This window comes from Acanthopagrus latus, chromosome 6, assembly GCF_904848185.1.
Source record: "Acanthopagrus latus isolate v.2019 chromosome 6, fAcaLat1.1, whole genome shotgun sequence".
Classification (NCBI taxonomy): domain Eukaryota; kingdom Metazoa; phylum Chordata; class Actinopteri; order Spariformes; family Sparidae; genus Acanthopagrus; species Acanthopagrus latus.
Genome location: NC_051044.1, coordinates 21,128,379 through 21,143,858, shown reverse-complemented (window position 1 = coordinate 21,143,858; position 15,480 = coordinate 21,128,379). Strand labels below are relative to the sequence as shown.

At 41.5% G+C, this 15,480-nt stretch overlaps 2 protein-coding genes across 2 annotated transcripts; one reads left to right on the top strand and one right to left on the bottom strand.

Moving 5' to 3' along the window:
* Positions 1–156: 156 nt before the first annotated feature.
* LOC119021204 (cytidine deaminase-like) lies at positions 157–4,755 on the top strand. Its single transcript, XM_037101298.1, has 4 exons — positions 157–424; positions 1,598–1,709; positions 2,674–2,731; positions 2,983–4,755. Exons 1-4 carry the CDS (start codon positions 238–240, stop codon positions 3,076–3,078), a joined length of 453 nt encoding a protein of 150 aa, XP_036957193.1. The 5' UTR covers positions 157–237; the 3' UTR covers positions 3,079–4,755.
* LOC119021202 (dnaJ homolog subfamily C member 16-like) lies at positions 4,054–14,663 on the bottom strand. The gene is made up of 15 exons (XM_037101296.1): positions 14,232–14,663; positions 13,970–14,036; positions 13,646–13,791; positions 12,271–12,446; positions 11,147–11,331; positions 10,419–10,523; positions 9,929–10,087; positions 9,603–9,733; positions 9,176–9,353; positions 8,764–8,946; positions 8,563–8,639; positions 8,178–8,258; positions 7,473–7,562; positions 6,440–6,610; positions 4,054–6,187 (listed from the first exon to the last, which is right to left on the bottom strand). The coding sequence occupies exons 1-15, from the start codon at positions 14,417–14,419 to the stop codon at positions 5,698–5,700; spliced, it is 2,427 nt and encodes an 808-aa protein (XP_036957191.1). The 5' UTR covers positions 14,420–14,663; the 3' UTR covers positions 4,054–5,697.
* Positions 14,664–15,480: the final 817 nt, after the last annotated feature.

Genomic DNA, 15,480 nt, shown 5'->3' with positions numbered 1-15,480 from the left:
AGTCAAACAGGTGAGCCACAGCAAGCAGACTGGACTTGCCTGTGTGTCAACACAAAATGACACAGTGCAACAACAACACTGCCTCCCATTGCACCATGACAGCATGTTGGCATCCTACCGGGTGATTGGCTGTAACTGCTTCCTCTCCCCCTTCGCCCTGTCCCATTCACATTTAAAGCTGTACAACGGACTCATTCACAGACTCAAAAAACAGCCTCACGAACCTCAGGAGCAAGTATGGACCAAGTCAAGTTTAACGTGGAGGCGATGCATATCAAGGACCATGGCAGCAGGCAGTTGTCCCAGGAAACGGTCCAGAAGCTCATCAGCCAGTCTCAGGAGGTGAAGGAGCAAGCCTACTGTCCTTACAGCAAATTCAGGGTGGGGGCTGCTCTCCTGACCCGCGAAAACCGAGTGTTTACAGGTAAAATACAGAGGAAACACAAAGTAAAATGATTGTATATAAATGTGTTTATGTATTAACACAGAATTGAGTTTTTAAGGGTTTTACTACAAATAATGTGCAAAGTTGCTTCTTATTGTCAACAACTAGACTTAAAGAATAAAGATTGTAAAAAGAAAGTATTGTATTGCTTGATGTAGTCAGGGAAGACGTCAGAGGCACAGCGTCAAGCAACTTGTGTTCCAGTCAAGTCTTTTGTTGCGGCATGCTGTAGTTTCAGATCATTTCAAAATCTGGCAGAGCTAACAGCATTTTGTTTAAAGCACAGGGAAGTTGATCATTACTTTGAGAGGAGTTTACTTTCTCAGTATGTTAATGTTTCCCTGACAACAGAAGGTTCAAACTAGTGGACTCGGTGTGGAAAGTTTCGCAGCTGACCGTTAAATCCACACCAGTATAAGTCTTAATCATTCCACTTGGCTTGAGGTAAAAAAAAAATTATGTCTCAGGAGTGACAAATCTGAACTTCCCCATGAGATCTGGTGACCTTTTGTAATTGCATCACTTGTGTCAACAGTGCTGTACACACGGACAGGGATGTCAAATCATTATCAACAGAAAGCAAAGACAACAGAGTTCTGTCCAAAGCTCTGGGATGTCACATGTGTCCCCCAGCAGCAATGTCTTGGAGGTCAAACGGCTGGCAAACAGCTGGGAGTGCAAAGACCCACTGAGTAACTATTTGACCAGGTGAAAGATGTAAACAGACAGCCCCTTTGATGGTGAAAAGGGCTCCTCCGTGTCTGTGATGTCCACTTGGACTCAAGGTTGAAATGATAAGTGTCAATCGTCAAGGTTACTGTGACAAAACTTGATGATTTAATATGTCACACAAATGTCCAATAGGATAAACTGAAGAGGTGATGAGATTTTGTCTCCAAAAGGTGAAATGTAAACTGCACTGTGACATCACAAAATTCAGAAAAACAGAAAACACCTTTCTGGCCATTATTCAACACAATAACTCAGGAAGAGAAGGGGAGACGGTGACCGTATTTGATATCTGGTCAGATAGGTGACAATAATCTTGGCCGTCCACCGTGAAACTGTGATAACTGAAAAGGTTATCAGTGCTGCTGGGATGGAGATGTGTCCACGTTTGCTACAAACTGACCATACTTGTGTCGCCTCCAGGCTGCAACGTGGAGAATGCATGCTACAACCTCGGATTGTGTGCCGAAAGGAACGCCATCTCGAAGGCAGTGTCAGAAGGCTACAGGCATTTCAAGGCTATTGCAATTGCCAGGTAATGTTTACTGCTACACAATCAAGACCGTGATATCAAAAGTTTACTGTATTTCCTGTGCAATACGCCAGCGTCTGCCCTGCCCTTGCACAGTCATCATTCATCACACCAAAAGCATGACTCATTTCTCTCGTGTTCAGTTTATTGCACGTCCTCCCCGTACATCAGGAAAACTTTCCATGCTGGGTCAAGCTATCACTTCCCAGATCTGTCTTAAGAGTCTAACAGTCAGTCAAAAGTTGAACAACAGGCAAGGCAGTAAAAATTCTGTCACGCAGAGACAAACACAATGGACCCACATTTTTTCATTGGCTTGTGATGAGTACGGTGATTATATAAACTCTTTGAAAAACTGTACTACAACTATGAAGATTTATAGTTGAGCGAGTAGTGATTAGGAGGAAGTGTGAAATGTTTGACAGAACTGGGGAGACTGCAGTTTGATTGTTTAATGCTGCGAGATCATTGTGCTCAACCTTAAAGGTCCCATGATGCTGATATTCAGGGTCATACAACTCGAGAACGTTTACATGCTTTAATGTTCAAACAACACATCAGCTCTCATGGGCCTTGACAGGCGCCGTTCCACTGTATTTCCACATTAGCTCAGCCGGTGTTTTGCAACCTCGCTGTGGCTGAGGGAGGTAACTGTAGTCGTGACATCACAACCATACTGGAGTCCTGATGGCTCATATAAAGGCATGGTTTTCTGAATACAGATTGTGCGCATTTCTTTGTGGGCTGAGTGTTTTTGACTTTCAGTTTATTTATGTAACATTTAGACCTTACTTATAATTATTAAAAAAAAATAAATATCACTTTCTTCGATAAGCCTTGAATTCCTTTTTGTTAAACGTTGTAAACGTTGTAAACGTTGTAAAAGTCAGTCACATAAGAAAGTGCCTCTTTGCCCAGGTGAGCAAACAGACCTGTTGTCTCATTTATCCTCATGCATTCTTCACAGTGACGTCGACGACCAGTTCATCTCCCCCTGTGGTGGCTGCAGGCAGTTTATGAGAGAGGTAACAGTGCTTTTAGTTTCCGGTCCTTGATCATTTATCGAGCTGTCCTGTAAGGACACCTGAGCGACTGGAGGTAAACCATACTGTATTTGCAATGCCTTGCACTAGCATGGCTAACATATAACAGATTCTAGTTTCCTCTTAATGTTTTGTTGTCAGGACTACAAACAAAAGCATCGACAATGGCTGCTCTGTAAGACTGTTTAATTGCTCTATATAACCTCCTATTTTTTTGTTGCTTTCCTACACAGTTTGGACCAAACTGGGACGTGTACCTGTCAAAGCCGGACGGCTCGTACAGGAAGATGACCGTGGACGAACTGCTGCCGGGCCCCTTCAGCCTGTAGCGGATAAAAACCTGATCTGTAATACCATCATCCTATTTAGAAGTGTTCAGCAGTTCTGTGTGTGTGGAAGGAAAGCACCTGCAGGGCCTGCAGTGGATAAACCATAGAGGAATCATCCCTTAAGAGGAACACGAGAGTCACAGTTACTGTATATGGAGATTATGACTGCTAAATATGAAATAAACAAAAGATGACTATTGCCGGATGACACCCGAGCCCCAAGGAGGGAGGGGGCTGAAACAGGGGTGCCTGGCTTTATTTTTAAAACTTTATTTGGTAGATATTCCACTGGTATAACCTAAAAATGGAAGTTAATCGTGGTTAAGGGTATTGATCAGGCCAAAAAGAAGGAGGATCCAAGGGCGTGGAAACCCCCGGATCAGAATAGTATATAAAGGGGAGTGCCAGACAGAGAAATCAGTTCATCCCGGGAGAGCTCACTGCATGTATTTTGCTGTGTGAAATAAATACCTTTGACTGGAAGATCTGCTGTTTCATCCTTAATTTGAGACTACACCTGTGAGTTTTTGCTTAGTAAAAAGTTTATTAGTTGCTAATATAGACAAGTAGTTTTGGCACTACAGGCCCTGAAGACTTGTCGATGAAGAAAGTGTGTGACATTCCTAATGAGTACTGAGCCTGTACTGTAGCACAAGACCACACACGTTTGGTTCTTTGAACCGCTATGACGTGCACTGTGAATAATGCTGCTGAAAAGGTGCATACATGATAAGCAGTAGTTCTATTTATGGTAAATATCTGTTCTTGTATCATGTACTGATTGTAAAACCTGTCACATATTTAAACTGAATCCATATATGGTGTAATTGGCTAGATGCCAGATTTCTGATATTAACATACTGAATGCTGTACTGTTTTAGATAAAAATGCTCATCTGTTTAAAGAAGAATGAATGGAAATAACAAGGATAAAAGCAGGTGAAACTTATCTGCACATTTCAATAAATACACTGTCTTAAAAGAAGTTTCTTTTAATAAGTTACACTTCATTTCTCACAGTTGGATATGGACACAAATGAAGCTCATGGACAGACAAGAAAAAATAAGGTTACAAGTTACAGTGTACTGCAATTGTTATTTGGTGAGCAGCAAATTATTACATTAGTAAAAGAAGGAGATGGAGAGGGTGAAACATTTAAGTTGCCAGTGCAAATTCACTAAACATGTATTAGTGATTTTAGATCTACTGAGTCCATGCATTATTGTTTACAGTGGTTTAAGGGCACAGGCTTTACAAGGGTACAGTATAATATGATTCATCATTTCTCCCTGATTCAGACATGTGACAAGAACCTAAAAAGGTAAGCTAAATCAGACAAGTAAAGGCAGGTTTTGGGTAAAACTCACCCCGAAATGATATCCAACATTATCAGAATTCAAACTTGGCTTGTAGAGTATTCAATGCTCACTTACCAGCAGCAAGACATGGCAACATGGTCTGAGCAGAAAAACACCCAGAAGAATCCTTTCTGATCATCAACCATTTCTTGAAACATACTGAAACTGCAGATGATCTTATGTGAAGGAGTTGATTATTGCTGCTTACAAAGCTGTAAATTAGTCTATGGCTTAATGCCTGGATTTTAAATGGTTGCGTCAAATCTCTAGAAGCAAACTGAGGTCAATGATAAAGTTCAGCTCTGAAAGTAAAAAAAAACAAAAAAACAAATCAAAACAAATAATTACTTTATAAATTCAGTGCACCTCGCTCAGTTTTCAAGCTTGTATGTGTATTAACCAATGTGGAGAGCTGATAGTATACAGCAGTATTCTCCATCTGGAGCGACATGATGCTCAACATAAAACTCATGAGAGGCCGGTCAGTTGTCAAGATGTGCTCAGATGCAAAGAAAAATTCAAGAGGCTCTTGGTGGTTCGAAGGACTCAGAGCAAGTGGAGAAAAAAGAAAAGAAAAGGAAAAAAAAAAGCATTTATTCCATGCTGTACGACTTCACATACGCATGAACAGAGACAAGAGTTAGAAGGAGAGGGAAATAACACAAAGAACCGGAGTTAATCTGTAACACACACACACATAGCTTGCTTTTTAAAGTTTGCACCATAATGCTTATTGGCTGCCTGTGGGTAATATACAGGGGCAGTAAAAAGCAAGCAGCAAAACAGAGTGAAATGAAAAGTCACTTTGCATGCTAACATTACTCTCCTTTATAAGGTACAGTAGCTAACTAAAGAAGCACACAACATCTGTGTGTGTGAAGTCTGACTGTGTATGTAAGTGCTATAGCTCAGATTAACATTTTTAAGAGCATGTAGGGAGAAACTCCTTCTGCTTTTGATGTTTTCTGATCGATCCATCCCCCTTTTTCCTCTTTCTGTCTCTGTACTGAATACATGAAGCTCACAGCTCAGACCTTGCCTCAATGTGTATATTAAAGGTTTATGGTAGCAACTAATCCACCTGCTCCACACACTACCAGATAAAACAAAACATTCTGCAAAACAGGCTGTAACAGTTCAGCGTGCCAACAGTAATAAAGAGATCTTAAATTATAATTTGAAAACTGTTTTGCATGTTTCTTGCTAAAGAACTAAAGCAGGAGGCAGAACTGCAACTATTTGTACCTTTCTTACTTCGACCTCAGCTCTCTGTGGAGGAGGTGTTAATGGTTTCTTCAAGTGCAGGCCACGCAGGGACCCGTAATCTGGGTAGGGTACCCTCCATTAGCCTCTCCATCCACAGTCCCAGCCTGTCAAGCTTGTGGTGGACTTCTATGCTGGTGGCCCTGCTAGAGCCTCTCCTGGGTACAGCTCCATCCTCCCTGGAATGGGACCTGGATCGGGAGTGGGAGCTGGATCTGGACCTGGATCGGGACTTCCTTCTGCTGTCTGAGTACGAGGTTTCGGATGAGGAGTCATTGGGATCGTCCCCTGTGAAGACGGGTCTGAAGAGGCAAAAGTATTTCTTGTGGCCATTGAGGGCCAGGACGTGGCCAGTGTAGTCCGAGGACTCCTCATCCTCGTCTGAGTGGCCCTCGCTCTGCATTACATCAGTGGCTGAGCGAAGGAGGGATGGCATCCAGTGACGGTGCTTATCAGCGTTGAGGAAGGAGAAGTGGAGGGTCTGAGTGCTGTAGAGGCAGAAGGGTTTGAGATTAATAAGCAGACAAAGTATAAATTAAAGAAAAATATTCAATCAGAGCATTTTACACCAAAAAGTGTATATATTTGCGGTTATCTGCAGGATACAGAGAGCACAAAGTTGAACAAGTTCTGACAGTCTAAAGGGAAATTTAATCTTTTTTACTGATGCGTGCGAATAAACCAATAGAAACAAAGAATAATGGTAACTGAATTAATATTCCTGCAGTGTGGAGACTTACCCAGAGAAAGAAAAAACCTCCTTGGCATATTTCCTGAGCAAAGCAGTCTTGGAAGCGTTGGTGAGCACCAGGACCACGTTGATGTGGCCCGGCCTGAGTTTGACCAGGTTGCTGGTGTACGTGATGTCTGTCAGCTCTGTCACCTCCACAAAGTCCTTCTTAGGAGGACGGCTGCATGGACAGATAAGAAGGAATTATATATTTCTATGGATTATAGAGATGCCCCCCCCCCCCGCCTTTTTTTTTACAGCCAGCATTAACTCTTTCAACAGATCCTTTAAGCACCTGAGTGGAAGCATGAAACATTGTCAGATAGTTTACTACTAGCTTGAGGCACTTTCCTCTGTGGAGAAATCAGCCTAAAACTAGCTTTTATGAGCATGTTAAGTATTGCAGTGTGCTATAATTAATAAGCCTCACATAAGCCTTGTGAGGCGTATGCACACAGCCGCCAGATGTTCTCACATGTCCACCTCTGTACATCTCAAAATCCAGATTGCTGGTAACAAAAGGACATGTATGTATTGATTGTGGAAAACCACGACAATGTCCACAGACAGTGATGTTTTAAGAACCACGCTCCAAATAACTTTACTGTCACTTTAAGTTTAAAATATTGGATAGCTGATGGAGCAAAAGGAACATAAAAATGATCATCTCAGCAAAGCACTCTACATCAGCCAGGTGTAGACAAAAAATTACAGCTTTCTGGCAAACCATTGACACACACATTTCCTTTCCTCTTATGGCAGTTTGATCAGAAACGGTGTGTGAAAACATGAATTCATTAACACTGTTCTCCTGAGTCATGTCTAATTATTAATGAGAAAATTCCATGTGGGGCTGCAGGAGCTCTTTTCACAACTCAAGGACGTGCATAAGACAAACCCCCCACGGTACTGTCAGCTGGATAAACAGCCACTCAAGTGCTAAATAAGTTTTGAAAACCATTATTCAGGCAGTTTGTGTGAGAATTACAAACAGAGTTCTGCATTCATCTCACATTCACATTCACCTCCTTCCACCACATTACCTTGAGGTACTAGCTCTACTTGATGCATCTTCCTCAGCTTGTGGTTGCTCCTTTGGTTTTGGTTTCCTGGGTTTGGTCTCACCTGGCTCACTGAAAATACACCACAGAAGGGAAATCATCAGTGTGGATACACACTGCTTCAGGTCCTTTTGGGTAAAGCTATCCAGCCTGCATTTGATTAAACTGGAGACAAAACCAAGAATGACCGAGTAGAAGACAAAAAGATGAATAAATCTTAAATACTAATTGTAAAGTTTCACTGCACAGTAGATATATTCGGTGTCATTAACAGCATGCTTCCATTCGGGACGGCTGTATGTGCCTAGTCTATTTTCTGGCAGCAAGTCAAGACACAGGTAAAGCATGGAGCATTGGGTCAATTTTCAAAATAAAACACCCTGCACATACTCTGTCTGTAACAAGAGCAAAAACAAGAAATTATGTAACTGCTTACATGTGATAGAAGCATATAAATCAAGTAAAAATCAACAAAATCCAATAAAGTAAATAAAATTGGCCAGGCAAAATGTGTTGCTCCTAAAACGCTATTAGTGGGGTATGAGGCTGGGTCAAGGATGGAAACAAAACCACGACACAGCCGTGCCCAGTGGAACCAATCAATTAGTACGAGAAATTTGAGCAGTTTCAGATGTTTGGGCACATCGATATATTGTCTTAACTAAATCAGTGTTGTGCCTCTCTCACCTGAAGGCCTGAATGATGACAGTGCCAAAAAGAATGAAGAGAGCAGAGAAGATCAGCGACAGGATGGGCATCATCTCTCGCCTTGGGGAAAAAAAACGCTTTGTTATTGAAGCATGTAGGAGAAATACACAGCAGCCATAAGTAACCAATAACACGCCTTCCTGTCTCCATGTAGCCTCTACTTTTATTAGAAGGGGTTGCATTATGGCAATAATGGGGCACACAAAAGCACCAGATCCCCCACTGGATAATTCTGGCAACATCTTAATGCAGCGGCATGAGTCAGCTTCTGAACATTTCAGATATATCAGCAAAAGTACTCTACTGTGCCTTGTGTCTTTGTTGCACTAAATGCTGCGGACATTCTGGGTGAGTGTTGTCTTACCAGTTTGAGTAGAGAAGGTCGTCATATATTTGAAGGATGTAATCATAGGCAGCATTCATCCATTGGATAAGAAACATCTGACAGAAAAGACAAGAACAACATTAATCCAGATTCAGTTCAGTTCAGATTTCCCATCAATCAGTGCAGCCTCCAGCTCAGTGGTCTCAAGACTAAGGTAAGTAGGCATCTGCGTTGTCTTACAGGGGCCATCTCGTTGTTGAGTTCTGGCAGGGTGGTGTCTGAGCTCAGATAGGTGGGGTCTTTCTGAAGGAGCTCCAGCTGTTCATGAAGCCTGTACTTGTCTTCTTCACTGCCGTTCCAGCCACCACTCACAGAGCGGTACAGGACCTTCCCGGCCTGGCTCCGCCTTTCAAGAATCACCACCTGGAAGTGGTGTTAAATAGCAATGTAAACTGAGTCTCAGAATGTACTGATCAGTAATCTGACACATATCGAATTTTGTATATTTCTCGATATAAAAGATTTGCCAGCAGATGCACACTGTCCTCTAAAAATATTTTTGATCCTCAGATGGCTTCATTTCTATCATGCATTTTATTGTGAAAGCATGTTAGTGAGATTGTGTGTGGATGCATGTGTTCCTGTCACTGACCTGAGGTGAGAGTGCTGCCTGATTATGGAGCAGTGCCAGGCAGAGAGGCTGCTGCTGACGCTGGTAGACATACGCAAACCGCAGCACCTCTTTTTTGTTAGCTGACGCGAAGTCCAGGAAGGCCTTGTTGCCTGGGAGGAAGGCTTGGTCCTCCCCTGTGATCAGCAGCACACAGTACCTGCGAACCACTTACAGTCAACTCATGTGCTATAATGGCAGATTACATTTCAGGTCACAGTGACAACGACTTCAGTTTCTTACAGTTGTGAAATTATGTCAAATGTCTAATTCAGCTCCCATTAGACTTGACTGAGCTTATCCTACTTTCTTTCTTAAAGGTAGACGCCTCTTTTGATCATATCTTACAGAAGTGGTTGAATTAAATGAGAGATTATGTGCAGGACCATCTGCTCAGAAAATGTCTTACTTCCTCCGCCGGTGGAATTGCTTGACAGGACACAGCTCATCAAAAAGCTGCTGGTTGACCAGCCGTGGCACCTGCAGGAACTTGTTGTTGGAGACAAACTCATCCATGATCTGTCGCTTCATCCCTCTGGCCTGAAAGGATATAGGGCAGTGTGTGTGAAGGGTGCAAAGCAAGCAAACTTTTGAGAAGATCATTCGCAGATCATTTTGTCACTTCGTTGTTTTTGACAGACAGAAATACCAAACACGAGCTTCACCCTATAACATGTTTTATCAATATTATATCAAGGAAGCAATGGTGTAGGCTGTAAGCTGTGCTGGCTGTACCTGGATGATGTCAACAGGCTTCTCTGTATCCTCCTTAAACAGCAGCATGGTGGGGGCGTATGTGTTTATGTTGAACTGCCGCAGTAGCCGAGTGTTGTGTGTGTCACCCTGGTCGACGTAGCCAAAGCGCACATAGTCTCTGAAGGCGAATGCTGTTAACTGCAGAGTGGGAGTGGGAAGATGAGAGCCTCAAAAATAAATACATTGAAATAAATAGGCGAATAATGTGTAAAAAAAAAAAAGAGAGAGAGAGACTTGAAGGTAGACTTGCTGCTATTATATAAGCTCATAACTGTATACAAAAGACAGTTATAGCTAAGATTAATTGAAATGATTAGTTGAAATGTGCTATTCAGTAGTGTATAACTGCACCAGATCTCAGAATACAGAGATACTCTTCTAGTTTCTTAAAAAGCCAGACTGAACAACTCTGTAACATTCTCAACTATACCATCTTGTAATTTAGTGTGTTTATAAATACACTGCTTACTTTGTACAGTAAGGGAACAACAGGGACTTGGTCAAACAAGACAACGCTGGGCTTGTTTTCCGCATGCCAGTTCTCCAGGTAAGCCAGGTAGTTGTCATCGGTGATCTGGAGAAACGTTGAACAATTAGTTCAAAAACATATTCTCACTAAATTTAATATTAGCCTATTCTAACTGAAATAAAAACCTGTTGACTTCACCATCTGTAAAATTACACTTTATGCATCATACCTATTCAAGCACATATCTTCAATTACAATCGGATTAAAATCAGTAAATACCTTTGACTCGTATGAACAAAATAAACAAATCTTTTGCACTATGGGTAAATCCTGACTGGATCTAAGTCTGTGCCATAACGGAGGAGAATGAGGACTGACGACTGGGATTCTTATTACGCTCCTCTTTTTATCTTAGAAAATCACAAATCATACTCTTGAAGGCAATATCGGTCATTGCTTGGGTGGTGCTTTGTTTCCGTCATCAAGGAACAGGCAAGAAATTTGCATGAGGGTAACAAAATGTAATATGAACCGCCTTTCCATGTGGTTATTTATTCATTAAATTTACTGGATATGTGCTATTACATGATATTTATCCTTATCTGGACGTTAAATGACCTCTATCGGGAAAAGAGATTTCAGTCATATTGCACTGCCCTAATTGGATCTAAAATTTCCATAAATTTTCAACAAAAAAGTGGTAATATATTTATTTCTGTTGCATTTACCTTTTCCACTAGTCTCTGGGGCAGCAGGTTTTCGATGAACTGTCGTAGGTGCTCCCGTACCACAGCCTGATGGAAGAAGGTCACCCTGCCATTCACCAGCCCGATGATGGAGGGAGCGCGGTGGGCTCCCAGCTGGTTGGCCAGGCGACGCTCATAACCCAAGTCCACAATACCAATGCCAACACCTGGTGTAAGAGTAAAAAAAACAGACAGCTATAGTATCCGACACAATCGAGCGAAACACCATTAATGTTGCAATGACTGGTAAAATAGCACATAACATTTTGCTTTTCCCGAGATTCTGGACAATAAAACATGCAAACACAGAAACCCTTTCAGTTATTTTAGAAACAAATGAATTGAAGGTGATGGTTATAGAAAATGGGCATATATTCCAGCAAAATCACAGAGAATTTTGTTAAAAGAATGGACCCACAAACAAAAACTAAGCAGTAAAACAATACAGACACAACCAACATGAATCCTATTTTAAGTGACTTCTCTCTTCCATCAAACAAGCTCCAGTCAAAGAGATGATGAAAGTCGCAAAGAAGAACCACTCAAAGCTGTGGGAATTTTACTCCAGTGTCTGAAATTAGTAAGGGACTGCCTAATAGAAAGGGTTCATGAAAGATGCATACATCTGTTTTTAGAGTCTCAGTGTCTTCTCTTTTCAGCAAAAAGCTCTGAAGCTCTATAAACACTGTAAGATACCTGCTCGGCACCAAATGGCAGACAAAGTCAGCTACTAGCTCACACTGCAGAGAACTTCACTGCTTAAAACCAGGACCACGTATACAGAGCACTGGGAGCTATACTTGTAATTAGCAGATACAACTCAACGTCTTGTGCCAGATGATTGTAACATGGGGTTGCATTTACCCTTTGTTCGAGGAAGCCACAAAGAACCATTAAGCCCTGATGAATAATTTAAGAAATGGCTTGCTCTCTGTAAAGCATCTTAACACTTTTAAAAGCATCTTAACACTCAAATTACATTTGTCCTAATGGCCTGGAACTGAGTAAACATTTTCCTTGTTATGATGCCTTTAGGAAAACCAACCATGATCCTCAGAGTGTATGGGGGTGGCAGAGTGATGGGAGTCTGGTGACAGCAGACTTACCCAGTGGCTCCAGTTCCTGCACTGTCTCCTTCCACACAGGCTCAATGTGGATGCATGCAAAGCACCACTCAGAGGTCACTTTGATTAGATACGGCCTCTTGTGGCTGTCTGGAAGGACATCGCTGTTAAACTGTGCATGGTGAAGCAGGTACTTGCTGTCAGCAAAGTCTCTGGACCTAGAAGAGGGTCAGAGGGAAGTCAGTGAGTCTTTTTTTAGACACGACCTGAGAGAAAAAAAAACTTTCTGTAACTCTAATTTGTTCAATCAATTCAAATCTTTCTGGATCCCTCTCTGAAACAACTCATCAAAAGAGCAGTTCAACTAACAAGGCCCTTTAGTTTGTTGATCTTTAGCAGATTAAAGATTGCAGTGATCTTCTCCTTTTAGTAATTGCATTGTGAAAACAAAGTATACAGACGTCTGGCTGCTAAGCACATCAAGTCTGCAACTTCCACCATTTTGGGTTTTTGGTATTTGATAACTTGGTAAAACTATAAAACGAATCCCACACTTAGGAGCACAGAGCTCAATTTTATGTTTCTATACGGCTTACTTTGTTTTAAAAACAGGCACACAAAAAAATCAGTCATGGTGTTCCATTCACAAGTCCTCACATTTAAGACTTGATATGAATGACAAGAAATGCTGGTCATTTTATCAATTTGTCATCCATGTATGTAAATTAATTTACTGTATATTTAAGTTGTGTTTCCATGCTAGAGGACTTTATCATAGAATACATTTTTTTTAATTAGACAGTGTGTAGGAGTTTGTTCTTTTTTCGTTTCCCACAGCATTTTATCTAGATTCTTGTGCATGTAAATAATCATAAAGGTTAAACAGGTCAAAGTCCACACCAACAGTAGTTCTCCCACATAAAACACTCCTGAAACACATCATTAGTAGCCCTGCCGTTAACTCCATGACATCTCACTATGGCACATTTTTTCATAATTTTTGCCTAGCAGATATTTGGCATATAAGAACTGATCAAGCACAGCATCTCTGTTGGTGTTAGCGGTGCTGGCTCAGGCATGTGCAAGCTGACCAATCAGAGAAGGCTGGGTATTCAGGAGGAGATATGTCAAACAGAAATAGATAAAAGAGTATTGTTTCTAGAGTACTATTAGGTGGTATTGCATCGTGCATTGATTTGAGTAATTGCCAATACTGATTCCAGCATTTTAGCCTGTATCAAAGGCATTTCCGCTGCTGGCATCAGTATCAGAGCAACACTGTTATGAACACAGAAGAGAGAGGAGAGGAGAACTGTATCACACAGGGTTTGCTCAAAAGAATGCTGGTACTTTGATTTTGACAGCGACACATACTTTGTTATAAATGATAGCCTTAACAAATCTGAACGTGCAGTACCTGGGGAAATGGAAGAAGGACTCATCAAAGTAGAAGCTGTTGTGAAAGCCACGGAAACCTTGATGCTGGGACTGGCCAAAGGGCTGGTTTTCGTCCATCTGCCCGTAGCGATCGAAGTTGGACCTTCGCTCCTCATTAGACAGAATCTGAGAGAGGATAATTTAAGTTATGATAACTGCAAGGAGACCATGATACAGAAGGTGAAACTGAAAGTGCCACAGTGGAAACATACGGTCTGTCAGAGTTGTCAGGTAAAGCTTGCATGAAACTACATTTCACGGCAAGCTTTTACTGCATGATATGTTGTGACACATGTTCACCCACCTCGTATGACTTTGAAACCTTGATGAACATTTCCTCAGCTTTAGGGTCCTTGTTCTTGTCTGGATGCCTGAAAAAGAGCCCAGACAGGACATCACGAATGGAGACCACTGCTGGCTCATATAAGGTTAAATTGTTCTCAGTTAACGTCTTAAATTAGCTAACAAGCACTGGCTCAGGTGTTATATGTACCCTGCTGACTGAATAGGGGGGTTGGTACAGCCTAGATGTGATGGCCTAAAGGGACCTGATGTCAGTCACTCACCATTCTTTGGCCAGGTTCTTGTATGCCCTTTTGATTTCTGTTTGACTCGCACTCCTGCCGACACCCAGGATTTTGTAGGGGTCGTGTTCAGAGGATGTTTTCACCAGCTCCACACTCAAAATAAGCAGAATAAAAGCGAGGAAACCTGGACATGTCCGAGGATGTCGGCTGGACCTCCTAACCGTCATTTCTGCCACTGTCCTCGTCGGACGTTGACGTCAGTTAGCTAGCCGAGCTGCCCGGTGGAGTATCGTTACAAAGCTACACTGTAACGGACTAAAATATGAACCTAAGAGCTTACATGATCAGGTATAGTGACTTCTTTATTATTAAGTGAAGTACGGACGACATACTGCTAGTTTGCTACGATGAGGCCATTATTTTTCTAGCTAATGCAACCCGTTAGTGTCATGTCCGCAATGACAGACTAAGTTTCCGGTTACACATTTCAAAGTAAAATCCGGCTGAACCGTCATTGAATATCTGTGAAAATTGATTTGCATCAATTAAAGCAGGTTTTTTTTTTTTTTTTTTTTTTTTACAAAAACATATGTAAGATAACATACGTATTGCTGAAATACACTATATTCAAACTGTTACAAATAACAGGCTACAAATAACAGTTTTGAGAAATACCCACAATTTGTCTTAATGGTGTTTGGAAATCACCCATGTCAGTTACGCTAAATCAGTCATTTGACCTGTCCATTAATGAATGAAGTTCTGATGCTTAATTAATATGCTTAAATTGTCCATTCATGGTTGATTTGCTTTTCAAGGTAAAGACTTTTTGTGCAAAGACACTGTCACACAAATCAAGCAACTTCGTAGGGTTGGAACCCCCTAGTGAAATGACCATCATGCACCCCCCTTTTTAACCTGTCTCCACTTCATTCCAGAGCAGCAGAGAGAGTACAGGGACAGTTAAATTTATTCAATTGAATATGTTTGCCTGTTCCACCTGTCTCACTGATCCTTCATTTTTCAGCAAATCCATGCCGTAGACCATGGTTTTAAAATAACAGTGGCCTGTGCTGTGTGCTGATAAATCCCTGACACTCTGTCCATGGTGCTGAAGTAGCAAACAGATTTTTTAGTATGCCCTTTTCTCTCAGTCCTGTCAATTCTTTGAGTTTCATCTCCGATCTACAATGTTCCGTAACATATGTACTCTATATATAGAATTCTGAACTATATTGACTAGTGTCACCCTCATGATTAAGTAGCAATGTGTGACTGTGAACGAGAA

What these genes read in the sequence shown, in the direction of transcription:
- LOC119021202 (XM_037101296.1), bottom strand. Translation starts at nt 14,419, where the DNA reads ATGACGGTTAGGAGGTCCAGCCGACATCCTCGGACATGTCCAGGTTTC. An exon ending in AAGAACCTGGCCAAAGAATG is followed by an intron (nt 14,037 to 14,231) that starts GTGAGTGACTGA and finishes GCTCTTTTTCAG; the next exon opens with GCATCCAGACAAGAACAAGG. An exon ending in CAATTCCACCGGCGGAGGAA is followed by an intron (nt 9,354 to 9,602) that starts GTAAGACATTTT and finishes AGTGGTTCGCAG; the next exon opens with GTACTGTGTGCTGCTGATCA.
- LOC119021204 (XM_037101298.1), top strand. Translation starts at nt 238, where the DNA reads ATGGACCAAGTCAAGTTTAACGTGGAGGCGATGCATATCAAGGACCAT. An exon ending in CGAAAACCGAGTGTTTACAG is followed by an intron (nt 425 to 1,597) that starts GTAAAATACAGA and finishes TGTCGCCTCCAG; the next exon opens with GCTGCAACGTGGAGAATGCA. An exon ending in GCAGGCAGTTTATGAGAGAG is followed by an intron (nt 2,732 to 2,982) that starts GTAACAGTGCTT and finishes TTTCCTACACAG; the next exon opens with TTTGGACCAAACTGGGACGT.